The 12,665-nt window shown below is 39.6% G+C and overlaps 1 protein-coding gene across 1 annotated transcript in view; it reads left to right on the plus strand.

The window, feature by feature from the left end:
* Positions 1-12,665, plus strand: part of DCBLD1 (discoidin, CUB and LCCL domain containing 1) — a 65,563-nt gene that overhangs the window by 10,963 nt on the left and 41,935 nt on the right. The window contains exon 2 of the mRNA XM_036248353.1: positions 9,191-9,403. Within this exon, the coding sequence (XP_036104246.1) occupies positions 9,191-9,403 (213 nt within the window). The remainder of the gene's footprint in view (positions 1-9,190; positions 9,404-12,665) is intronic.

The following is a 12,665-nucleotide window of genomic DNA, read 5'->3' on the forward strand; positions in this document are numbered from 1 at the left end:
AGGCCTTTGCGATGTCCCATGGTACAGAAAACGGTAGGATTCTACAAGCTTGCTTACTTGCAACTCCCTTTTGGAGATGAGGGCTTGACCTTCTGTAAAACTCCTAAGGATGTAGGAGTCCACAGTACCCACTTTGGGAGATGCTGGCTTAGCAATGAGTGGGCCCAAGATATATAGCAGGGGATCCATTCTAATTAGACTTTCTGACAATTTAGAGTACTTAGCACACAGACTCACTCATCTTTACTACACCCAGTTATGGTTGATCATTTTTAAAGATGAGGAAAATTGATACACATTAAGTGGGTAACTTCTTAAGCTCACAGAATCAATGGGTGATGAAATTTGGATGAAGTCAGCTAATTCAAAGCAATATTCTTGATATTTAATATGTGTATTATTTTAAAATAAAAATAGCAATTAAAATATTTTGAATTATTACTGCATGCTAGCCTCTATGCTCAATACTTGACCACCATGATCTCACTGACTGCTCACGATGACCCTGGGAGCTGGGCCCTCTCATTGTCTCTATTACAGATGACTGGGTGGAGAGGTAGAGGGACTCGCCCACGGCCGTGGAGTCAGCACTGGGCCAGGCGGTGCGGGAACTCAGTGTGAGAACCATTGTTGCTGTCACCTCCCAAGTAAATGAAATAATTTAGGAAATTAGGAAAATGAGAAGTGTGCAGACCCTTTCCCCCCACACCCACAACCCTTCCGGTAGGAATAACAAGACTGGAGTGTAGCCAAAAACGCTAGAGTTTTGACTGGTTTCACTTTACAGCACATTAAAGACTAGCATTAAACTAGGTTTTGAGATATTTTCCATTGAGTGTACATGGTACTTTTAAATATATTAACATTAAAATTATTGATGTCTTTGCACACTGATGGAAACAGCCTCACATTATGTAGGGAGCTGTGGATAGGGCTTCTTGAAATGATTTGCTCTGTTTTCATACATTCAAATAGATTTATTTTAAGCTGTTTTTTTTTTTTTTAGCTGATAGGAAACATTGTGTTGAGGGTTTATATGGAGAGATTTTGACAGTAAGTCCCTTGTGTTCCTTTTTACTTCACTCTTAAATGTTTTTCATCTGCTGAGGCAAAACTATTGTCTTCATTAGATGATTAGTCATATCATTAGCATCTTCTTTGTGGTGGGAATAAGGTTTAAAGAGATTCTAAACAGTTTCCCAGAACTTGGCATGTGTTTCTAATCTATAACTGTAACTTCTTTCAGCACAGTGTTATCCATTGTTCTTTCAGGAAAACTAAAGATGTTGAATAACTGAAGTTGTATCACTATAACTTCTGTCTGAGTCTCTGTTTTCCACTTGGGCCTGCCTGCCCTTATTTTTTTATTCCTTTCCAGGCAACACACAAAGTAAGAAAGTTAAGTACCACAGGAGAAAACCAAAGTTCCTAACAGACAATGAAAGTAGTAATACCTTGGGAAATCTGTTCACCTGACCATCAGACAAAGCTCTGTAATAATAGCAAGCTCCCCTTTGTGGTTGAAAAGACTATAGTCAGCAAGAGCTCACTTGATCTTAGAGAGGGGAAGAAATTTTCTCACACCCACACATGAATGATGGTGTATGTGTTGAGACCTGTTGTAAGTTGATTATTAGAAGTGCAAAGATACAACTGTAATAAAATCATGTTTCTAGAAATGGTTTCAGTCCTGTTATATTTTAGAGCACTGTTGCCCAAATTGCAGGCTGTGACTTATTAGTAGGCAATAAAATACATTCAATGGGCATACCAGCATGCTTTTAATTAAAAAATGAAATGGAATAGAATAGGAAATATTGAAGTACATTACATAGAATAAAAAGAATTAAACATTAGATTTTTGTGTGTGATCTATGTGTGTGTGTATATATGTGTGTGTGTGTGCGCGCGCGCTTAGGTTGGGATGAGAAACCTATATTCTAACTATGGGTCTTAAAGAAAAAACTGGAAGGCCGCTGCCTTATTTAAGGACGAGTTAATAATCTTAAAGGTATTTTTGCACTGTTTTCCTTCATCCAAATACTTTTCAAGCTGGTGCAATTCAATGACAAGTTTTTTTGTTTTCTGTTTTCTAAAGCATGCTTTGTGGTATTACAGAATTTAGTCTGTCCCAAGTGTGTCTTAATTTCACTTTTCTGTTAATGGAACACAATTCTTATCAAAAGGAAATAGTCTTTTAAGGAAGTTATTGTTTTTCTTTCTTAGTGGGTGGAATTACAGTAGACTAAATAAATGGTTGACTCGTGTAGACAGGACCTAGGATTTGTTTTAAGCTTATTTTTTAAATACCTCTTATGTCCATACTTCCCAAATAGCTGACAGTAAAGGCTGAGAGGTAGCCATGTATCCATTCAAGGCGTTTGAAGAACAAATATTGAGCACATGTCTTTGTTTCTGGACCTGTCATTTCACTCTCAGGAGTGACTTGTTAACATACCTCTCCCCTGGACTGGGAGCAGCTTTAAGTGGGAACTACAGCCAAGTCCCTCGCTGCTGTGGAGAGAGTTTCTAATGACAGTTTGGGAATATTGGTTTACAGAGACTTCTTCCAGCCTGTACCTCAAGGCTGGTGCTCAAAGTAGCCTTTAATATTACAAAGAACATTGGGTGAATGGTACTTTTGGGGAGTACTTTTAATTTGTATTTATATATAATGTTTCATATTGTAGAAAATATAGAAAATAAATGTATAATCAAAATAAAAATCGCTCGTAATCCAGGACATAGAAGTAAACACTTTAAATATTTTTTCCTTCCTTTCTATGTGTGTCCTCTATATTGTGTTTTAAAATTAAATAGTTTTCTATAAAAGCTGTACTCCCAGATTTCCCCCTCTTCTGTTGCCTGCCATGGCCCAGACCTGTCAGCCCAGATGTTGCCTAGATTCTGACCAGGGCACAGAGAAGCCCCGCTCCTCACTCCTCGCCCTGAGCGTGTGACTGGGCTCACCCAGCTTTCCATCCAACTGATCCTGTGGACTCTGGAGCCCGGGTTGGTGCCCAGTGCATCCACCTGCTAACTCTGTGGCTTTAAGCCATTTCACTTCTTTGAGCCTAACATATAATAATAGGTCTGACTTCCAAAAAGTAAATTAAATAATGGTCTTCTAAAACATGAGCTTAACTTTTTCTTAATATGACATTGCTTTGGAGATATCATAGTTTGCCTCTTCATTTCTAATTTAGATTGTTTCCAAATGTTTCGATTTAAAATACACTTTGTATAGAGTTCACTTGGGGAGTTATAGGGATGAGTTATTGAGGCCTTTTCCAAAATCTAAACATCATTCATGCAGTTTCATTTTCGGAAGTTGCTTTGAGGAGGTGGTTGGCCAGTCTCACAAACCATCTATGGCCCTGAGCAAACCCCAGGATTGCAGCCCACCGCTGGAGGGACGACTCTTCAAATCCCACAGAGTGGGGCGCTTTCAGTCCAAGGAGAGGAGGAAATGATACATGGTTTAGTCATCATTTGCTTGGCAATTAAATTACAGTCCAAGGGAAGAAAAAGGTAAACATTGTGTGGTCGCACTTTTGAAGAGCAGACAAATTCTCTGTGAGGAAGCGGCTTCCTTTCCCCTTCTCCCCTCCCCCTCCCCCTTCCCCCCTTTGATGTTAGGCTGGGGCAGTTTACAGAGCTGTCACCTCCAACCACTGCAGGGCTGCGGCTCCCTGCCCACCCGTCCTCCTAGCGCCATGTGGAGTTTAATCATACGAGCAAGATTGTATTTTCTCCCTAGAAGATTGACCTTTTTTTGTTTTCATTAAAAAAATAAAAAAACAGAAAAATCTTATGAACCCTCATCATCCAGCTACAGTAACCAACATCCCCCCAATCCTTTTTCCTTGTTCTGTTCCCTCCCTTTTTGCCGCAGTACATTTTTGAAGATAAATCCCAGACCTCATGTAATCATGTCATTTAAGACCTACATATGTCAGTAGGCATCCATAGAAAAGACACTTTCTTAAATAACGTTGATACCATTATTGCATCTAATAAAATAAATAGTACTTGCCTGATATTATTTAATACCTTAATGACCTTTTTAAAATGGTTTTGTAAGGTAGGTTTTTCAGATCGGAATCCAAACAAGATTCACTTGGTTGTTGTGATTCTTAGTTTTTTAAAAATCTAAAATAGACCCTTTTACAATGGTTTTTTTTTCATAGTTTATTGTTGAAGAAACTGAGTCACTTGCACCTAGAATGTCACAGCCTGAACTTGGCTAGTAACTTCCTCGTGGTGTCAATAAACTTGTGCCTCTACCCCCTGCATTTCCTGTAGAAGGAAGATGGACCTAGAGGATCAATGAGATTCAGAGTCAATTATTTACTCATATGTTTTGCTTTTGGCAATAGCACTTCATACATGTTGGTGCACAGAGCACATTTTGCCTATTGGGAGACACATACCATCTGTCTCGCTTGTAGTTATGGTGAGATCCATCAGTGAGTTAAGATGGTGACACACCTGATACTTTCATTTCAAATTTCTTCCTCAATGTTCTGCCCAGTGGTTTTCCATCTGTGTAGACCATCGCCAGAGGCAGTTGTAGAGAGCTGTTCATTTTCATAGCAAGATGTTATGAAAGAATCTAAAGGGAGATTCGGTAGGGCAGCAGTTTGGGTGTTTTTCCAAGATTAAACACAAATACACATGTGTTAGGAAATTAAATAAAGAGGTGAGACTAAAAGCTTTTAAAATTCCATAGCCATTGCTAGAACATCTGGGAAATGTAGTCTGGGACCCACCATCAGTTGAGTAGTCTCACGAACGTCCACATACATTTGTCTTCTCAGCTGTAAACTGGGGCATATATTATGAAGTCCCTGCAGATTCAAAGTCCTGTGCTCCTTTTAGACAAACATGAGAAATGTGGACAATAGGTTTGGAGCAGAGATTTTAGAATAACAGTGGCTTTCTTTATTGGTTGTCATCTTCTAGCTCTATCTTTCAGTGCAAATTTTCATAAATATTCAATTTAAATAGCACTGGCCAGTGTAGCTCAGTTGGTTGGAGCATCATCCCTGAACTGAAAAGTTTCGGTTCAATTCCCAGTCTGGCCACATATTTAGGTTTCAGGTTTGATTCCTGGTCAATCCCTGGTCAGCATGTGAATGGGAGACAGCCCATCAATATTTCCCTCTTACATTGATGTCTCTCCCTCTCTCTCTATCTCCCTCCTTCCCTTCCTCTCTTGTAAAATCAATAAACATATCCTCGGGTGAGGATTAATAATAATAACATCCTACTACTAATAATAATACTAATAGTTTAAATAGAAAACATACAGGATACCATGATACAAAGAATAGAAATGTATAAAATAGAAAATAAAAGCCCTGTCATTTTACCCTCTGCCAAACTTAACCATACTGACAGATTTTTTAAATGATTTTTTTTTATTCTGAGATAATTGTAGATCACATGAAGTTGTAATACAGAGAGATGCTATGTACTCATTACCTAGTTTTACCCAGTGAAAACATCTTGTAAAACTTTAGTGTAATATCACAACTGAGATATTCACATTAATACACAAACTCTGGAACATGAACTGAATCGAGTCAGGCTAAGGGAGTTAAGCTACCTGAGTGTTAGGGTGAGATTGTGGCCAAGGTGCTTCTCTCTTGTTTTTCGTTTGCATGAATCCGCCTTACTGTGATACCACAGGCATTTCTCTCTCTCACTGTTTTCCATTCCCCACATCCCAGCAGCCTCCCACCCCCGCCCCTGCCACCGCTCCATGCTTTATTGAGATAGAACAGACATATGGCGTTGTGTAAGTTTAGTCTACAATGTGTTGATTTGAAACATTTATATATTGTGAAATTATTACCGCCATAGAGTCAGCTAGCACCTTCATCACCTCACCTAATTATCACTTCTTGTTTGTAGTGAGAACATTTAAGATGTAGTCTATTAGAAGCTTTCAAAATTAATACATTGTGAACTATATCTAGTTCTTGGAAGTCATTGCAACTGTGGAAGAACAATAGGGTGAAAATTCCTGATGTGGTTAATACCCTTGGAATAAATTGGTCATATTAGTGCCACAGAAAACCCCATCAATAGTGTACTCACAGGCAAGAGTGAAGTGGTAACTTTGGATGACAGTTTGATTTTTAATAAATCAGGACACTGCGGTTTCTTTCAGGGTTTTTTTGGGCAGAACAAAGATGCATAGAATTTTACTTTGATAGTTAGAGAGAAGGGAAAGTTTTCCAAGGGGTCACATATGCCCACGCAAAGCAGTGCTGGGTGAGTTGAAGCTTTAAACCTGCTCACATTCTGCCTGTTTCACGGGGTGAAATGAGTTTCCTCTTGAGCTTTAGAAGAGAAGTGATTGGAAAGGAATATAATTACAGGGTTGAATAAAAGTGACAGCCAGGGATTTTCCTTTGTCATGACATGTCACTTAAAATTAGAATACAGTAATCATGTGTAGGGTAATTCACATATAATCACTCCTCGTTTTATATTTAGCTGTGTTTTCTAGAAAAAGTTTTCACTTGCTCTTGTTAAAGCAGAATTTCATGGTAGTCAAAAAATACACACAGGCATTTAAATGTTTACCAGGTGATATAGTGGTAGCTTAGAGAGAGTTAGTTATGTGCATATTTATATGTTCACTCATTTGTTTGTACACTAGTTATCCAGTGTTGCTCTCTCAAAGTGCTCAAAATTAATGCCTCCAAAGGGGGACAATGTAAAAATGAGTGTCCAGGACCTGGTGGGGAGCTAGGGTGTTTGTCTTTTTAGTTGTTTTGTTTTTAATTATTATAGATTTTTAGAGAGAGAGGAAGGGAGATGGGGAGAGAGAGAAACATCAATTCATTGATCAATAGGCTGCCTCCCGATTGCCCCCCCCCCTTCCTCACTGGGGCTCCTCATGCCGCCCCCTCTCACCACTAGGGATCAAGCCTGCCTCCCAGGCATGTGCCCTTGACCTTGAGGGGCAACACTGGTGCATTGGATGATGTCCAACCAACTGAGACACCTGCCAGGGCATGGCGTTTGTCTCTTTTACAGGGACAGCCACCGTACCACTATCCCTGTGGGAGTGTGTATGGATATGGTTACCGTATCTTCCAGTTTTCAAAAGAAACTGTAAATTAGATTTAAAAAAAAAAAAAAAAATTGAAGCCTTTAAAAGTAGGCAAATAATTCAAATTTTACATTAAAATCCTGTGCGTTATGTGCTTCACTCCAGTATGATTTTCACTTATTCTCAGCGGGCCTGGATTTACTGCCGGAGGGCCCAAGAGAAGGGACCGTCCCCTCAGATTTAACCAACAAATTCACAGCCTTTGCCCCAAACCTGCTTGCCCTCTGGGCTTCCCTTTCTGTCCATAGTAGCCTCGTGTTTCAATAATTTCTGGACTCAAAATTGTGTTTATTTCTCCTCTTGTCTTTCCTATTATGATTAGTGAAACTCTGAGTCTGTTGAGATTTTTCTTGTGCACTTTCTGGGTTTCCCCCTTTCTTCCCCTTTTAGGTAGCTCATTTCTAGCCCTCCTACAGCTCCTCTGACCCAGATGCTGCCTGTGTTCTAGTTCCTGTCAGTACCCAACCAGGTTGATCCACCTTTTCAAATACCTCTTTCAATATGTCTCTTCTCAAAAACTTCTATGAGTCCCTGTTGCCTACAGTATAAATTCCACAACTTCTGCCTAGTTCTCCAGGTTGCAGAGTAGTTTTATCTTAGCTGTCCATCTACATTTCCCTTGTGTTCTCTAACCCCATCTTCTGAAGGTCAGCTCTCTCCCAATGCCACCTCCTGGCCAGAGCTGCCCAGAATCTTGTGGGAATTTCTGGATGACGGGTAGATCCTTTTCCCTATACCTTGTCTGCTGAAATAGGGTAGAGTCTGGAGTCCCCTGCCTTCCCCCCCAGACATTTTTTTTTAAAACTAGACCTCCATTATTTGAGCTTCAAGAAGGAGGTAGAATAAAGGATGCCCACAGGCAAGTCCTCTAGCTCAGGGAAGAGGCCGCAGAAGGAAGACGGTGCCTTGGTCTTTAGCTGCCCAGTACGCCCTAGTTGGAGCTGCTCTGGAGACACCTTATTTTACTACCTGACAGTTCCTTCTCCAAATGCTTTCTGTTTTCTTTTCCTCCAGCTAAGGGTAGGCATTTTTTTATTTTTTATTTTTTTTATGTGAGACCATACTAACTACAGGCATTTTGCAATATGAATGCAATGTATGCTCATTTGCCCTACATTCCACCCACTTGTGCATGACATTAGATGTTTGAAGGATTAACTTGGTCACTTTAATCTACTGGGGCAACTTCTTGGTCAGTTGATGACCTTTTCTATTCAGAGAAGTCTTAAGAAAATTTGTTGTTTTAGTGCACTAGTGATGATCCCCTAAAAGAGAGTCTTTCTTGCCTGCCTCAGCACTTTGCTTAAGCCCCTGATAAGGCACATAGCATCTAGCATTATAGTTATTTGGACATGTGACTATCTCCCATTTTACTCTGTTTCATGATGCAGCCACTGCAGGTTTTTGTGTCTCCAAATGCACCAGGTCTGGTGTGTGGCAAGCACTCAGTACAGGAGATGCTTGGCTTTCTCTAATGATGCAATGAGTCCATCAAAACCCTCAGATCTATGACTGTCACTAATGAGATATGAATGTTGAATGATTGCTAGTTCACAGCTAAATAACAGGCTCTTAAAGTCCTCTCGACCTGAGTCTCAGATTCTATCAGCGACCTAGATTTTGCAAAGATTATCTCATTTAATCAGCACATACCTCTGTGAAGTGGGTAATATTATTTTCTCCATTGCAGATTTTTACATGACGTTGGCTTGCTAATAGACAAAACCACAAATGGCAAATCTGTGAATGCCAAGGGCCCACTATGCAAGTTTGGATGGGTAGATAGATAGACGATTAGAAAAAATAAAATTATTAAATGATGTGTTTGCCAATGGCTTTCCATTCTAATATATGAAACCCTTTGATTGACAGTGTTCAGAAGATTAAAGTTGGAAATGAGATGAAATAACCTGAAACAATACATACTGTTTAATAATTTAATCTTATTTCTTATTTTTATTTTTTGAAGAAGGACTGAAATTCATGACTTGGAAATTGTACTGGACTCTCAATTCTCAGTAAGAATTAATTTCACATCTTAAGTGCTTTTTTCTTTTGCAGGTGATGGCTGTGGGCACATAGTGACCTATCTGGACAGTGGCACCATGGCATCTAAGAATTATCCAAGGACTTACCCCAATCACACTAGTTGTGAAAAGACAATCACAGTACCAAAGGGGAAGAGATTGATTCTGAGGTTAGGAGATTTGGATATTGAGTCCCAGACCTGTGCTTCTGACTACCTTCTCTTCACCAGCAATTCTGATCAGTATGGTAAGAAAAGAGACCTAGGTTTCTGTGTACATGAAAACACTTGTAGTTGGGGGGAGGGAAAATTGTCTGTTCCTTAGTAAAATAGCCTGGGAAACATGAGAAGAGACAATTGCATTTTGTAAACTCTTCGGGGAGCTCATGAGGTCCATTTGCTTCATAAGCTACAACAAAGACATCTAAGCAGACGTCAGTGTTATCCTGGTGTGCGTACCCAGGAGCTTTGTTGAGTTTATGTCTTGCTGGGAGGAGAATTGGAGATATATGGCACTTGACTAAAACATCTACAGTCCATTCATTCTTGGGACAAATAGTTACTGAATAGTGATCATGAGCTCAGGAACCCTGTGAGGAACTGGGATATAGCGGTGAAAAAGCAGAGTTCCTCCTTCATGGAGCTCACATTGGTGGGGAGAGGAGGATGGAAAATAAACAAACGCATCTATACTGTGAGAGGTATTGAGAAAGAAAAATGACAATAAGAAAAATAAAACATCCTAAAGTGAGATGGGGCCTGTTTTTGAGTTGTTTGTGCTGCTTCTAATGGGATGGTCAGAAAGGCTTCTCCAACAGGGGGGCATTTGAGCAGAGACCCAGGTGAAGTGAGAAATGGGCCTTGCACCTATGTCTGGGGTGAGAGGTTTTTTTTTGGCTAAGGGAACAGCAAGTTCACAGGACAGTTTCCAAAATAACCTTTTCAAAATCAGCTTTCTGTGCTTTGTTGTGTGCTGTTAGCACATTGGCATCTGAAATTACCATAACAGTGACCCGACAGCCAAGGAAAGGGCCTGAGTTTGACAGGTTGAAAACAAAGACAAAAATGTTACATACAGGTTCTTTTGAGTTTAGAAATTTTCTGAAATTCGCTATGTAGACAACTCCACAAATGATAGAGGTTTTAGGTAAAATCTTTTCCGCCTGCTCGTTCCATAGGCAATTTCAAAAACACACAGATTTTGAGGCTGTGGTTACAGTCAGCCCAGACTTGTTTCCGCACCCCTGGTGTCTCTCCCGGTGGAGGTGCAGACCAGCCCTGGGTCCATTCAGAGGTCTAAACTCATCTAGGCTCCATCTGGGGGGAGAAAATCTAAGATCATTTAGTTCTGAGAATATGATGTTTATTATGATGATGGTTGAATTACTGGACAGAGTAAAGATGGTTGATTTCATATAATTATTTGCACTGTTTTAACTCCAGTTTGACTCAAATAGGAAATGAGAATTCCAGGCATGCATAAGGCCCCTGGGAACACTTACTGTTCACTTACCTCTGGTAATTGAACCTGAATTGATTCTGATGTTAGCCAGGAACCTTGTTCAGGTTCAGAGAAGACTGTCAGAGCTCCAGTGTAAAATGTGAGCGGTGTTCCCAGGCCTGAAACTGCTTTTCCACACCTGTGTGTCTGGGGGAACATCTACTTTCCCCCCAAATACGCAGGTAATTCCACCTGCTGACAATAGCAGAGAAATCATTTGCTCACCTCTCAAATCAGAGACAAAGGTGAGAAGCCTAGAAAGGGGAGCGAGTCTCCCCGCGCAGGACTGGAGAACGAATGTGGCTTTCCCACACTGGGAACTGACTCCACCACCTTTGATGCATATTCACGAACATTCAGAAAGGAGGGAAAGCATGGGGTTAACCACATAGTAGGGCTAGTTACAAGGTGGTCATGGTCGACCTCAGGGCGCCATTCTCCACATTTCTAGATTCTTAAATTTTCAAGACTTAGACCCTTCACTGGGAAATGAGTAATAAATTAAAATTCACTTGTAGCAGTAAAGCCAAGTCAATGAACTTTTGTCTTTAAATTTTTTCTGTATACAGTTCTGTTTGTCTCTTAAAGATAAACTATATGCTCATTGTAGACATAAACCTAGTCAGTGTCTTTTGTATCCAGGTACATGCTTAGCCCTTACATAGATTTTTCGGGCATCTCTACATCTACCCTGCAAGGTAAATATTAGCTCCTTTGTACAAAACTGCATTACAGCGACATTTAAGAAAAATGCCAAAGATCACACAGCTAGATAGGGTTGAAAGGAAGATTTATATCTGTCTCCGTGGCTCTAAGACCTCTGTTTCCAGACGTCTCCTCCTTTCTCTTGGTTCCACCACCCAAAGAAAACCACAACAAATTATTACCTTTTTCAGGTGACCAGCCCAATACTATATATATAGCAATTTTGTCTCAAACACAGTGTAGTTAATATTTGGGGTATGTTTTTAAGCTAAAATATTTAATGTCGTTCAGAATTTCTTTTGTAGTTACTTTAAAGATTTTCTGATCAGTCATACTAAGGCAAAATTAGCAGACAAGGAGAGCAGAAATTAGCAATAAAAGGAATACATGAAAAGGAAATTAGAATATTTTGATCTTATAAGCATATTTTAAAAGAATTAAGTGGTTTAAAGACACATAGCAAGTGTACACATGCATATATAATATGTTGCATGTATATGTTTGCATCTTTTGTAGTTTTGAAGAGCATCCTGGGAGTAGTCATTTATTCATATATGTGTGGTACTTATAATATTTAATCCAGTGACTTGAATATAGTAGATCCTCGGAGAATAATAATTTTAAAATAAATCAACAAGTTCAATGACAAGGAAGCAGTAAAGTAAAACAAGTTATAGTTACTTGTACTATTCAAGTTTTTTGTTTAAAAGACTGTTGACCTAGAAAGCTGCTTATGATATATATAGTGTTAGGTAAAATATGAATATACAGTAATGTTATAATGATAGAAAAAACCTTTGAGTAAAATAAGTCAGAATGTAACTATAGCAAAATACTACAGTAGGACTTTAGAAGGTTTAACCATGGGTATTATGTCTTCTCTTTATATTCAGTTCTTTCTTTAATAAACACATGTTTCTTGCCCTGGCTGGTTTGGCTCAGGCCTGGGACCAAAGGGTTGCAGGTTGGATCCCCAGACCCGGTGGGGTTGTGCAGGAGGCAACCAATCACTGTGTCTCTCTCTCAGCAATGTTTCTCTCTCTCTCTCTCCCCCATCCCCTGCCTCCCTCCTTTCCACTATCTCTAAAAATCCATGGAAAAAAATATCCTTGGGTGAGGATTAATTAAAAAAATAATAAACATATGTTTCTTAATAAAAAAACAAATAGATCTGCTTGGACCAAAACCAGTAACTAGACATATATTTTAAAGGAGTTAACAGTGTCCTGGTCAGTTTGAATTGCCTGAGGAGTGGCATCAACGAAAGAGGAGGAGGAGGCGTGAGTGCATCTGGTCCTGCACCC

This window comes from Molossus molossus, unplaced genomic scaffold (genome assembly GCF_014108415.1).
Source record: "Molossus molossus isolate mMolMol1 unplaced genomic scaffold, mMolMol1.p scaffold_m16_p_8, whole genome shotgun sequence".
In the NCBI taxonomy this organism is placed as follows: Eukaryota; Metazoa; Chordata; class Mammalia; order Chiroptera; family Molossidae; genus Molossus; species Molossus molossus.